Source organism: Hoplias malabaricus, chromosome 18, assembly GCF_029633855.1.
Source record: "Hoplias malabaricus isolate fHopMal1 chromosome 18, fHopMal1.hap1, whole genome shotgun sequence".
NCBI classification, from domain to species: domain Eukaryota; kingdom Metazoa; phylum Chordata; class Actinopteri; order Characiformes; family Erythrinidae; genus Hoplias; species Hoplias malabaricus.
Window position 1 is genome coordinate 10,788,468 of NC_089817.1, and position 13,696 is coordinate 10,802,163.

The 13,696-nt window shown below is 37.4% G+C and overlaps 2 protein-coding genes across 2 annotated transcripts; one reads left to right on the forward strand and one right to left on the reverse strand.

Annotated features, from left to right (window-relative positions):
• Window positions 1–19: 19 nt before the first annotated feature.
• phax (phosphorylated adaptor for RNA export) lies at window positions 20–4,619 on the forward strand. The gene is made up of 5 exons (XM_066651203.1): window positions 20–148; window positions 986–1,602; window positions 1,987–2,107; window positions 2,437–2,520; window positions 3,389–4,619. Exons 1-5 carry the CDS (start codon window positions 47–49, stop codon window positions 3,656–3,658), a joined length of 1,194 nt encoding a protein of 397 aa, XP_066507300.1. The 5' UTR covers window positions 20–46; the 3' UTR covers window positions 3,659–4,619.
• A 1,551-nt stretch (window positions 4,620–6,170) lies between these two features.
• Window positions 6,171–7,923, reverse strand: LOC136674259 (la-related protein 6-like). The gene is made up of 3 exons (XM_066650164.1): window positions 7,901–7,923; window positions 7,602–7,809; window positions 6,171–7,175 (listed from the first exon to the last, which is right to left on the reverse strand). Exons 1-3 carry the CDS (start codon window positions 7,921–7,923, stop codon window positions 6,171–6,173), a joined length of 1,236 nt encoding a protein of 411 aa, XP_066506261.1.
• Window positions 7,924–13,696: the final 5,773 nt, after the last annotated feature.

Here is a 13,696-nt window from a genome sequence, read left to right on the forward strand (position 1 = left end):
TGTGACGCGTTGATGACGTCGCACGTCTAATTCGCGCGTAAGGGAAATGGCGGGCGACAGAGACACAATGGAGGACTTGGAGGATGGAGAGATCAGCGGCACAGACTCAGAGGCAGAGATACTCTGTGCTTCAGAGAAACCGCAACAGGTCAGGGCTGGCGAGGCACTATTGTCCTCCAGATCGGTGCTTAGTTTCTGTTTAACGCCCTGAAGCAGATAAAGACTTCTCGTTGTTTACTCCCCGTTTTCCTTAGTAGAGTGACGTTAACTTTAATGTAACGTCAAATCTGCAAACCCATAAGCTTTAAAAAAAAAGCAACCCAACCTGTGTGCTCTGAAAGACGTTATTGTGTTTTTTGGAGTGCTGTAAAGATAATGCTGTGGTTGGTTTGATGGAGCTCACGGTGGCCTCTTCCACCTTAAACTGTTCAGTATCTACACTCAGGTCAGAATTAAACTGCTGCACAGTTTAAGGTGGAACGCATAGTTCAGCTAAGTAAATTAAGCCAAATGGAGCTTCATGTTCGGTTGAAACATACATCTGAGTTTTAAGTGCCTTTCTCGTTAAGCTTAGGGCTTCACCCCCCTCTCAATTTCTTAAACATATAATCCCTCTTTTTATGAGTGTTTGTGATATCCACTTACACATCTTGTATGTGGCTCTAGGGTATAATATTGTCATATTTACTACACTACTCCAAAGTAAAAATAACACTGGGCTTCTTACAGGACTCTCATAAGAATTTTAAAGTTCGACTTTGCCTACTGCTTGATGCCTGAATCACATTTCTCTTTTTGTCTGATGCAAATTTTTATTTCCATCTATTCCTGAGTATACTACAGATTACTGCAGGAATGTTATTGTGTACTGTGGTTTTACAGGTAAAATTCTGATTGTTATAAAATGTGTCCCAATACTAAATATTTTACAGTTAAGTTCTGATCATTATTACTTGCAAGTGAAATTTCCCGACTGTTTCTACAGATGCACTCAGGTGGAGCGTATTCAAATCCGTTTTTCCAGAGCAGAAACACAACACAAACAGCTCCATCCATCAGTAACTACCGCAGCTCGATGAGGACAGACTCCAGCGATAGTAACTCAGACTCAGAGGAGGAGGCAGCTCTCTGGAGGCGAAAGCGTCAGAAGTGCTCCAGTGTTCCTCCTCCTGTGCCTCCTGCTCCTTTCAGAGGCCCTAGAGCCATGGCAGGGCCAACAGGCAGAAAAGTGAACAACGTCTGGGGTTCAGTGGTCCAGGAGCAGAATCAGGAGGCTGTTGCAGCTGAGCTTGGCATCCTGGGAATGGAGGGGGGCATCAGCATGGACTGTCGTCAGAGCGAGACCTACAACTACATCTTGGCCCGCAAGCTAATAGAAAAGGAGAAGCAGGAGCAAGAACAGGGCGTGGAGGCCATGTTGGACTCTCAGCTTGAGGAATATATGCAACACGGGACACAAGAAGAGAAAAGTGATGGTCATCTTAAGAGGAAGCGGTCAGCAAAGGAGAGGTTAGGTCCTAGAGCAGAGATGGACGTTAAGGGGCGTTATGAGATAACTCCTGATGACCCTGAAGACAGAGTGATTGATGAAATAGCACATAGGTGAGGAATGAGGCAATGAGCCAACTTTTGAATCTGAGAAATATGATTGTGTTAGATATGCAGTAGCATCATAAGCCAGGCTCCTGTCTGAAATTTCATGGCTTTTCATGCCTTTTTGAGAGAAAATGGCTGCTTCACAGACATGTAAATATCCCAAGAGAAGACTGATGTAACTGAGCCTATGATATGAATATTAAATAGAATTATTGAGCACTGTTTATTTTAAGTCAGTAATGAGTAAGCTTTGGTCCAAAATCTGTTTTGTTGGAACCCTTATTTTACTAATTTTAATATATTTTGTCAGTATTTGTAAATCATGTCTTTGTCACTTTGTATAGTTCATGCGGTTGCACAAGATTTACATGTCTTTTTTCATTTTGAAAGGTTAATGGAGCCAAAGAAAGAACTAATAGAACGTGTGGTAAGGGTGATTGGCATAAAGAAGGCAATAGAGCTTCTCTCAGAAACTGCAACAGTTGAACAAAATGGAGGTCTTTACACTGTGGTAAGGGTTCTGAAATTTAAATGATTTTGATGAAAAACCTTAGCCTGCTTTAGCAGCACAAGTAGATTATTAAAATATTTTGAAGACATCTGTGTTTATAAATTGATTCTTTTATATTTTTGATAGCCTATAGCTTAGTTTGTGATCAGATATATTTAATAACTTTACAGAAATGAAAATAGATATTTGTATTCTCTTTGCTATTCCCCAAAAAATATTTTACCACTAGTTGCCACTGAGGGGCACCAGTGTACATTATAGCATAAATCTACATGCCATTCTGTCTTTGAAGCATATCTTAAACATTAATAGAAGTTTTAATTTTGAAGGATGGCAGCAGAAGACGGACCCCTGGAGGGGTGTATCTCAACCTGCTGAAGAACACGCCTAGTATTACTAATGACCAGGTCAAGGTACGTTCTGATAGAATCCAATTGATTCTGTGCTATCTAAATAACAATTATATTGGGCTTAATCATTACATTTACTAAACAAATGTCAGAGGAGTGTATATAAGTTAATAATTATTTAAATCATAATTAAATTGGGGTGGCACAGTGGTGCAGCAGGTAGTGTCGCAGTCACACAGCTCCAGGGACCTGGAGGTTGTGGGTTCGATTCCCGCTCCGGGTGACTGTCTGTGAGGAGTGTGGTGTGTTCTCTCTGTGTCTGCGTGGGTTTCCTCCCACAGTCCAAAAACGCACGTTGGTAGGCGGTGTGTGTGTGTGTTGCCCTGTGAAGGACAGGCGCCCCCTCCAGGGTGTATTCCTTGCGCCCAATGATTCCAGGTAGGCTCTGGACCCACCGTGACCCTGAAATGGATAAGCGGTTACAGATAATGGATGGATAATTAAATTGCCTCGGCCATTCAAGACTTAAAGGAAACTTTTTTTTTTCTCAAAGTTGAGTAAATTGGTAAATGAGCTAATGCTATGTATTGCTGGATGAGAGACATTGCATTTTGCAAAGTAGTTAAGGTTTGGCAACATATTGACTTTTAAAAGTAGCCTGAGAATAGAGAAATGTCTATTCTATCTTTTCTTACAACTTACAATTTTCAAGTTTTGCAAATGTGCAAAATTTTACCATTTAAAATTCTGTATGTGAGATGCTTAATCTGTAAAAACACATCAGATTTATTACATTGGAATGTTTCTTTTTTATCTAGAATGGTTTAATTTTTTATCTCAGAATATATATACATCTTAAAGCCTTATGGGAAAAATAAAATAATTATACTATATTTTCCTTGATCTTAAAAATGAACGCTTTGTTTTGCAGGAAATATTTCATGAGGAGAACCAAAAGGAATATAACAGCAAAAAAGCAGCCAAGAAGCGGCGGAAACACATCACAGCCAAGAAGATGAAGCAAGCTCTTAATACATTGAACCTGCAGGAGCATGATGATGTTTCTCGGGAAACTTTTGCCAGCGACACCAATGAGGCTCTGGAGTCTTTGGAGGAAGTTCCTGAGGACCAGCCAGAGACTGCCCTAGACACGGAGGATAGTCCAGTAGTTTACAATTCAAATGATTTAGAAGTCTTCTGATGCACTGTGTGAAAAAGACAGTGGGTAAATAAACCTGTTGTATTTTTGTTTTTATTGAAGCCCACAGTCAGTTTTTTCAGTAATATGATTGGGAATGTTTAGCTTGTAATCAAGACATGAGTTTGACCTGCTCCCTGGTTCACGATGCTAAATCTTTTGGGGATATAAATCATTTGCTTTCCCTCTCCTCACTGTGTGAAACCTGCACCATAAGGACATTAAACTAGTGTCTAGTTAGAGGCTTTGGACTTTGCAGTTGTCAAGCTGTTCAGAAAAAAAGTTATTTTTTTCACAACACATTTCCACTGTCATAAATAGCTTTTTGTTTACTAACACATATTCCAAGGATGGACTTGCTCTCTAAATCTATGTCTGCTAGTCTTAAATAGCTCTGCACACTTCCTTACAAATGGTAAGCTTTCACATATTAAAGGAATGCAATCAAATCTAATTTACACAATTTTCCAACAGATATATTCTTCTTATGTAACCTAGCATTAGTATGAGTGATGTGTCCATACAAATGGGGTTCTGCTAGAGGAGAGATAGAGAATTTAGTCCTACAGCACACATTTTTGACAGTTGACTTCTAGCGAAATCCAAATCATGCAGTTTAAGGACTATGCATTTTTGTAGACAACCAAAATTGTAAATAATGCATCTAGGCATTTTGAATTCTGTTTGGCATGTTACTATACAAAGAGAATGTTCATTTGTAAAGTGGTTTCTGGACTTTAGTCTAAGCATCAGAAATAGTCCTAAAAGAATTGTTGATTATTGGAGAATATTGTACTTGTTCAACCTGCCTACCACAGACTAATGTGGTTTACACAATGTGGCTAACACGTGGTTTGCACTGAGTTACACTAAGCACTCAACACTGTTGGGTGAGTGTTTTGATGACGTAAGTGATAGAGTTGCTAATGAACACTTATCCATGGATATCAAATTTTTAAATAAAAACAGTTCTATTAGATATGAATCTAAGCCTCTGATTTCTTTACTGAACTGACTAATCCCACTAAAAAGAATTTTACCAATTCCAGCTTTTAATTCCAGCTATGTTTCCAGTGTCTGTATACTATCTACAGTAATTCAGTCAATAGTTTCCTGTCTTTTGTGATAAAGCTCTGACTCAGTCATCCCCCGACTTTGTCTCAACCAGATCTGTTGAAAGGGCTGTTTATAGCTCACACTGCAGCTTGTGATCCCAACCAGTTTAGTAGGCTTTTGCCCTGATATCAGAGCTACAAAATAAATAAAAAAGGATGTCCTATATTTTCAATGACTACAAAAGCTTAATTATGTATTTTAATATGACCTAACATGCGCTTCCATAAAAAAAAAAAAAAACATTTTTATGTACAGCCAAAAACTTTTCATGCAAGTGCTGTTGTCTGCCTCTCTAATCTATGTTGGATGAGACTGAACCTCTTCACGGGTGGTTCAGGGACTTATCAATGCCAGAGTGCTACACAAGCACAATTCTGAAAAGTTGTCATGGAGATATTTGGTGTTATGTGTCCAAATTAGGGTGCGTTATTGTGTCATTGGTATCCCAAGGCCGGCAGGGCAAAAATAGTCATGAACATGGCTCATGTACAAATAGATGTCTCTCAGAAATGGTATAAAATAAATAATGCTTCTCAGGCTACTGTATAAGTCTTGTGTATAAGTTTTGTGGAGCTGTTTGATCTGTTGCTTTGGTGTTAGACTAGTTTAGTTTCAGTTTGAGTTTAGTGTATGTATATTATCATTCAGCCCTGATAAGTAACAGATGAAATATTACCGTCTGTGGGTGTAGTTTTAGAGCGACGCAGCACAGGCCGTGAGAGCTAGTCTGCACTTCAAAATAATACATATGGATATGAGTCTGAGTCATTGGTAAGAGAGGTGAAGCAAAGGACTGATTTGTGTTGGAAAGTAGTTTCTCCTCTTAGAAGGGAAGAGCTGATTCCAGTTCAGTGATGCAGTGGATTGAGGCTTAAAACATGCCAACCATTTAGTCAACACTGCAAAATAAACTTAAGAAACTACTCTATAGCACATACAGTGACATCAGTAACAAAACAGACATGAATTAAGTGTGAGATGACAGATGAGACAGTAACAAATTTTTTTATCGAGTAGTGATACAGAACTGTGCAAAAGTCAGGGAGAGCTCAGTTTATTTCATTTTAAGTGAAACAGCCATTACAAGTTGTTCATTATTAAGCATCAGAAAAAAGCACAAACCACACATTATTTAACAGACAATTAAACAGATGCCTCAACTAGCTTCATTTTTGTGATCAAGCATGTCTACCCTTGTCTAAACCGCAGCTTTTTTTTACAGTTTTTTTTTGTTTACAGTTTTTCAAAGAAATCAGCTGGAATATTTTTCCATCACTATATGTTAGTTGCACTATGAGATGCAGAAACTGCAACCAACTGAAGACTAAACTGGAAATTTGGAAAAAAAATATATCCCTGCAGATATGAAAAACAACTTGAATTCTTTGACTAACAATGCTTATATTTTGATGGAATGCTGAAGCCTTTTTCTAACAATGATGGTGTGAAACCCTTTGCTCCCATCTGGACCGTATGGCAATCGAATGACACCATATGGGACAGTGTCTCCATTTAATGCCCTCTTACCACTCATCTGACTGTGCTTGGTGCTGGTCTCCAAGGGTTGGCTTTGGATGGTGCCCAGCTTGTGCTTCTGCACCCAAGGGCTTCTGGAGGGGGAGTTGCGGTCTGATAAATGATTCATGTTGCGACGTCCTAGTTCAGGACTTGTGTCTGGACTTCCCCAGACCTCAAAGGCCAAGAGAGGTGACACTCGAGGGGCTGGTGGAAGCACATGGGTAGATCTGGGGCTGGAGCGAGGGCTGTTCCAGGGGCTGTTACACACCTGGCCAGAGGCAAATCGAGGGATATGCAGGGGTGAGGAAGAAGCAAACTCAGATTCGGAAGAGCTGCATGCTGAGGAGTCTTCACCACGGGACTGCAACTGTTCCATGCGTCGATTTAAGACAGAGGTACCCTTACTGTACCTTCTGCCTGCCTCCGTAACTTTCTTCTTGGATGCTTTTCCCACTAAGAGCACCCTCAAGTTGCCTTCAGATTGGGACAGCTGGTGGTAAGCACAGCTAGCACCTTCCAAATCTTCATATTCTACCAGTATGCTCTCCTCTGTGAGTAGTTCAGGGTACCTGTCTTCATACTTCTGAATCTCTGGTGGAAGTTCCCTGCCTGGACGGTTAAGCCGCACTGTTGTGATGCTGCCAAATGGTTCCAGAATTGTGAGGGCAGCCTCCATTGTACTCTTGTGAGGTGTTTCTTGGTTCTTTGACAGAGCAGGATCTGAAAAATTCCAGAGCAGCAGCAGCTTGCTTGGCACCTGTGCGAAGACAGAGTCTGGGACAGGCTCTATTCTACGCACCTTATTCCCTTCTTCATTTACCTCCAGTTTTGAAGAGTGGTGTAGGGCGTAGGCCGTGACCCGCCAGTCTTTTGTCAAGTGCTTCATCTGGTGTCAGGTAAAAACAAGTCATTAGGTTGGATTCATTCATTCATTTTATACTTTTTCGTGCAAAATGCAACTTTATATATTGAATGCAAGTTGATGGTCCCTGGTCAAATTACATATTGTTTCTGAGGCATGTAAGAATATGACATTTTTCTGCCAATTTTAGAAAGGAATTATTTTAACAATAAAATACTTATTTAAATCAGAAAATCAACTTAATATCTATTTTGACCAGGAGTGGCCAAATGTTTGCACTTCTTATGTTCTTGCTTTTAGATTGCTGCCTCATTTAGCATATGTACCTCATTCAAGATGCTAGAAAAAAACACCTAAAAAAACAAAACCTAAAAAAGTCAAGGGAAAGTGAAAATTATAATATTACACTGATACAACCTTGGACAACTGTTCAGAAAGGCATGATCTTACCTTTTTAAAAGATGTAAGCAACTTGATATTGATGTACCCCATTTTATTTTTTCTTACATGTTTTAAAAGGAAAGCATCCTTTGCCAAATTCTCATCAGAGAGATAATATTCAATCTGTGAGACCATTTTATGAATGAGACCAGCATTTGGAGGGACCCACTCATCAGGGTCCATGTCTTCATCATTCTCATTGGAAAATGAAAAACGTCTGTTGAAGGCAGAAACAAATCAGGATATATTGTGATTCATAATTAAAACTTTAGTAAGTATTTAAACAAAGCACTAAAAGCATAGCTTACTTATCGTTGTTAATGTTGTCCATTCCGTCTTCTGATTTAAACAGCTCTTCAAATCAGCTCAGATTTGACACGCTCTTCAATAACTGTTAGTTTGCAAATGCCTGGTTACTGATTATAATCCTAAAGGCTGTGCGCAGCCTCTGCTCTGGCCACCTGGGTTCTCTTTCCCTGTTATAAATCCTGTGGTTACTCCCACACCACTGACACTGTCATGCAGCATCCAGCCAATCAATAGCTTTATGAGAACAATGCAGAACCATGGCATTTCCATTTGAGGATATTTCTACTCACTGACATCACAAGAGGCGAAAAAGTTGCTCATCACTCTCATGGCAAAAATAGCATTGACACAATATGTAAAGTAGGAAAAATATAACTGCAAAAGAATATGGTAAAATTGTCATCCATTATGGTAAAATTATAGTCCAATTGAAAAACATGTCTCCAAAATACCAACTTTATAGGAGAAGGAAAAACCTTTTTAACTTTCAATAGGAGTCAATGTAAAAAAAATGTAAGGGACAAAGGACAGCTGCTGTATTTCAGTGATGTAGTAAATTAAAAAAATATAAAAAATGGAGATATGTTTTTCACTGGACAGCGACATATTGCTTCCTCACTAAATGTACATAGATTAGCACTACTGTGTTCATTGGATATTTTGAAATTGATTTTATTCATATTTATTTATAATAATATAGTAATAATGATATATAATTACATATATATATATATATATATATATATATATATATATATATGATGACAACACTTGCCCTCAGAGAGCGGGGTTTATCAGAGACTTTCTCACGAATTTGTGAGTGTAAAGGATGGAATGGCCTGCCACTGTCCTGACCTCAACCTCATTGAACACTTGTGGGATAAGTTGGGCGTGCTGTTCTTGCCACAGTGACCAACACAACCACACTGGCTGACTTGCGACAAATACTGATGAATGGGATGCCATCCCACAGCAGTGTGTGGCCAGGCTGGTGACCAGCATGAGGAGGAGGTGCCGGGCTGTTGTGGCTCTGTCATCCAGTCCACCAAACACTAAATGAGTCAATGACAAAATAAGCTGTTTGGCTTTGACAGAGAGGATTTGACAAAATTTTCATGGGCGCAAACCCACATACTCAGCTCTACTAATCATCAAATTATTGAAGGTAATAAGGAATGTTAGCTTATTACTATAGTCACCGAGTATTCCTAAATTATGATTCTTGTTGAGATGTTTAGAAATGTTAAATAGATTTCAGACTCTTAATCAAAGTTCATAAGATTTGACTTTCATATTGCCACTTTGCAAAATGGATTTTAGTTAAGCATTATTTCACTGAACTCTGCACTTATAATGAAATACACTGTATTTTTTATATCTCAATTTTTAATTGAAATAGTTAGCTCATGTGTACACTTTTATAAAATAATGAATGGAATTATAGGATCGTTCTAAATGACTTGTTGACTAAAATGGGTTTTTTTTTGTTTAGGGTATTTGTTAGCATGTTGGTTTGTCTTTGCCTCTCAGGTAAAGGTAAAACTTTTTTGGAGATTCCAACAGCAACAAAATGAGAAAAAAAACCAATGAAGGTCTATGTAAGTCACTAGCAATTGTGTTCCAGTTTTTTCCAGGTTCATAAAATCTAAAGTTGATTATATGTATGTTTGCTTGACAGGCGTATGGTTGATAATAATATTGAAGTAGGAAGTCATTGGCATGTTTGCTCTATTTAGTGTAGAAGCCCATGGCCTATTTTAGATTCACAGCTAATACATTCGACATGTTTAATGATTCAGTAAAAAGGCTCAAATTCTTCATCTAAATATCTATATTCATGCATAATACCCATATCAATAAAGGTAGGCGCATTTTGTAAAATGCATTTAAAAATGGAATCAGCGTGGTGTAAATTCTCTTGAAGTATTTAAAAAAAAAAAAAAAAAAATATATATATATATATATATATATATATATATATATATATATATATATATATATATATATATATATAAATCACAAAGAATTTCCAGTGTTTTCACCAAAAAACAGAATTTTATTTTGTAAATATGCACAAATTTAGAATTTGATGCTTTCAGCACACCCCAAAACAACTGAGAGAGAGGCAAAATAAGAGTGAATATTTGTAGAATAAGGGTCGGCATAGTGGCGCAACAAGGAGTGTTGCTGTCAGGGTCCTGGGCTTGTTTGAGCCCTTGGTCAAGTAACTGTCTGTGAGGAGTTGGTGTGCTCTCCCTGTGTCCACATAGGCCTCCCCTGGGCACTATGGTTTCCTCCCACAGCCCAAAATCACACATTGGTAGGTGGATTGGCTACTCAAAATTGTCCATATATGTGAGTTTGCATTGCCCTGGAAGTGACTGGCACCCTGCCTAGCATGTGCGCCTACCCTGTACCCAGTGACTCCAAACTGCATAACCAGTTAAAGACAGTTATTGTGGCTTCATATAAAATGAGCTTCCATGAAAGGCTCACTGTTTGCAAGCAAAGATGGGTTCAAACATTATGACAGGCTTATTAATATTTCAATAACAACATTTGAAATATTCATTGCAAGATTTCAATATATTTCATAATGTACCTACTGTACATAATATTGTAAAATTAAAATGGTGATCCAGAGAAATCTCTGTAAATGCAGGGCAAAAATGTTGAATTCCATAAGACAAATATAGCTAAATGTGTGCTGCAGTCAGAGAAGTCAACGATGAAAAAGATCAGGCAGATTTTTAGCAGAGATGTGCAAAAGCCAACATCTCTCATGGTATGGTGGGGCCACAGCATGGGAGACCAGCATATCTGAGAATGGACACTGGGCTTATAGAGAAATATACACTGACAATGTCTTTTCCTCTGACATCCATTGTCACCTCATTTTGTATGTGCTACGACAACACTTTTGCAAACACAGAGTGCATGTGTTTGACTGACCTGTCTGCAGTCCAGATCTGTCTTCTATGGCACATCATGGAGTGACATGAAAATACAATAAATGTGAAACATTAGAAATATTTTATTTGTACTTGACAATTAAATAAATCTCAAAGATCAAATTACAGATTCGTTTTTAATACATTTTACAGTAAGTCCCAGCTTGTCTGGAAACAGGGTTTATAGTTTAGATTGAACAACAGCAGCAAATTTGAGAATCTACCAGATGCTGGTGACAGTGAGAGTTAGGGTTTCGACATGAGGAATTGGAACATGTGTGCAGCAGGCATGTTAAATGAGAATGGTGAGATCACCATTTCTACTTCACCCTAAAGCAGATGTGTTAGCAGTTTTATCTTTGTTACTCCGGTGCAGAACTCAAAAATACACACAAATCAAAATAACTCTAATAATAATTAGCAAGAGTTTGAATTTTAACAATTCGCTGCATTATTTCTGCAAGTGCATTCACGCAGTCTATATAAATATATATCTCTTTTGTGCAACATAATTTGTATTTTGTGCACAGCATTTGGTTTTTTTTTTTGGATTATCTTTTGCAATAAATATGAGTTGTATCATGTACACAACCATACACATGGTCACTTATAGTTTCCCTTTTATAAGCGAGAAAATTTTTCTCCAAGCCAGCAGAAAATAGAACGTATTTTTGTTTCATGAACAGTAGTTAAGAAGTTTTCATTTACAAAGGCTGTTGTATGACTTCTCTGCAATGCAAAAGTGTTGCATTCCATATTGATCTAAAATCTGGTTGGTGCTCTATTTGTTTGTGGTAATACTGATCCCCTGATGTATCGAGTTTTAAACAATATTTCCTTATCTGACTCAAGAAAAGGATATTGACCAAACAACAGACACCAGCAACTTACTAAAACTGAATGTAAATACAGGGTCCTGTAGTACATACATAGTATTTACTCAGGATTGAATGGCATTTTGGCCTCAGGGAGAAAGAAGGCGGAGAACTAGGAACATAGAGGCACCAAAGGATGAACTCAGCATAACCCAGAGAAAGACAAAATGCTATAAACATTCATTTACAAATCAGAGGTCTTCAGTTACAGTCTTTGAGGGTCAGTGTCAGGAACATTTTGATCATTTAACTACACCTAATTAAACTTATTTATTAATGATCAGGTTCACTAGGTGTATGTAAATCAGTGAAACAATAAATGCTTGTCTCGAGTCCTCCAGTGCTGTAATTGTCCTCCAGTGCTGTAATGGTCACCATAGAATTACCACTAAAAATTAATATGTCTGCGATACTCATCAAGAAGCACTACGTATAATATTAGTATATACTATTATTCAAAATACACATCAGAAGTTAGTCAGAAGATACTGTTTAAGCTGTAGATACTGTTCAATGTTAAACATGTTAAAGTTTTAAAGAGTTATTTTAAAAAATATATAAGTAAACTGACTATTATGACTTGTTATTTACATAAAACAATGTCAAATGTAAAAATGTACATCATCCAACAATAACATCAACCTGCCCAGGGACTGCAGATGAAAATTGGCCATTCAAATTATGATGTTTATTAATGTGTACGGCCCCTGTTATATAAATAAGTAAATAACAAGTAATAAAAAGTCAATATGTCAAAAATGGCTAAACCAATAAATTTGTAATATATTGTTTGGCGCCTATTTCCAAAGATTTACCCTATCTTAATCCTAAAGGTCAAAATATTCATTAAAACTCAGAATTTATACTATATGATGGTCTCAACCATGATGCACTTTGAGTTTTCCTTTACATTATGAGTTATTTATGTGAAACATTTCCTTTTCTACGCTTAAGCCAAATATATACTTCAAAAATGTTTCAATGCCTAAAACAGACTATTAATTGTGTTTTAACAACAGATAATGGCAATGCGATCTGCCACACCTTTCTCCGGATATGAATTTGTAAGCAAGGAAAGACATTCAGTGAGGAGACACCATAAAGTGTGACCATGTTAATTTAGACTAAAAGCTTCATCTGATCGTGGAAAACCAGTCTTGTCAGTTTTGTCACGGTTGGAGTTACAAGGCACAAAGAGCCTATTTTTGAACATTATAGGATTGTTAAAGCTTATTTCCTTACATGCTGCTTTTTTTAAATAAATAAATTTAGAAACATGTACAGCAGCCATAGAAATGGACCAGGGCAGTGAAACAAATGATTTCTTTCCAGTTAACTGTAGACCCAACAAATAATCACAAACATGTGAAATAAAAAGTAACCTATATTGCAACTACCATGTAACTGATGTAACTGGTATCATATATAATTAGTAATTTTTTTATGTAAATGCACATTTTAACTGTCCCCATGTTTCTCTTCAAATAATGTGTTTAAAGTTTAGTTATAATCCTTTTAATTAATTAGTTTTCCAAACAATATTTAAAGTATAATTATGTTAAACGCCTTATGCTGTTAAACAAATTTATGCAGTAATTGAGTTTCTAACAATAGGAAATCTTGGCCTAAACTTAATCACACCCTCAAAGTTGTTTTGGAAGCAAGAAAATCTAGTTTATTTTCTTTCTTTTTTTTTTTACAAGAATTATTACTAACAGTACTCACTCTAATGCAGTGCTGTTTTTACAAGCTGAAGCACACTAAAGGTCAGTATAAACGGTTTTAAATAACGTGTTCATGTGCCTAAGGCTTTTATACAGGTCAGAACAGTGCAGAGCAGTGTGCATACCACTCTGTTTTTCTCGGGAGTCCATCCTCCAGTGTTTGTTGCTTATTTTAAATTTTGTCTCAGTTACTTCGGTTGAAAACGTCTGGTCTCGTCACTGGCGTTGATTGGTCGGCTCCAGTC

Excerpts from the sequence above, each read along its gene's own strand:
- LOC136674259 (XM_066650164.1), bottom strand. The coding sequence starts at position 7,923 with ATGGACAACATTAACAACGATAA. Across the intron at positions 7,810-7,900 it reads GACAACATTAACAACGATAA|ACGTTTTTCATTTTCCAATG; the intron begins GTAAGCTATGCT and ends TGCCTTCAACAG. Across the intron at positions 7,176-7,601 it reads TGCTTACATCTTTTAAAAAG|ATGAAGCACTTGACAAAAGA; the intron begins GTAAGATCATGC and ends ACCTGACACCAG.
- phax (XM_066651203.1), top strand. The coding sequence starts at position 47 with ATGGCGGGCGACAGAGACACAATGGAGGACTTGGAGGATGGAGAGATC. Across the intron at positions 1,603-1,986 it reads ATTGATGAAATAGCACATAG|GTTAATGGAGCCAAAGAAAG; the intron begins GTGAGGAATGAG and ends TCATTTTGAAAG. Across the intron at positions 2,521-3,388 it reads TTACTAATGACCAGGTCAAG|GAAATATTTCATGAGGAGAA; the intron begins GTACGTTCTGAT and ends TTTGTTTTGCAG.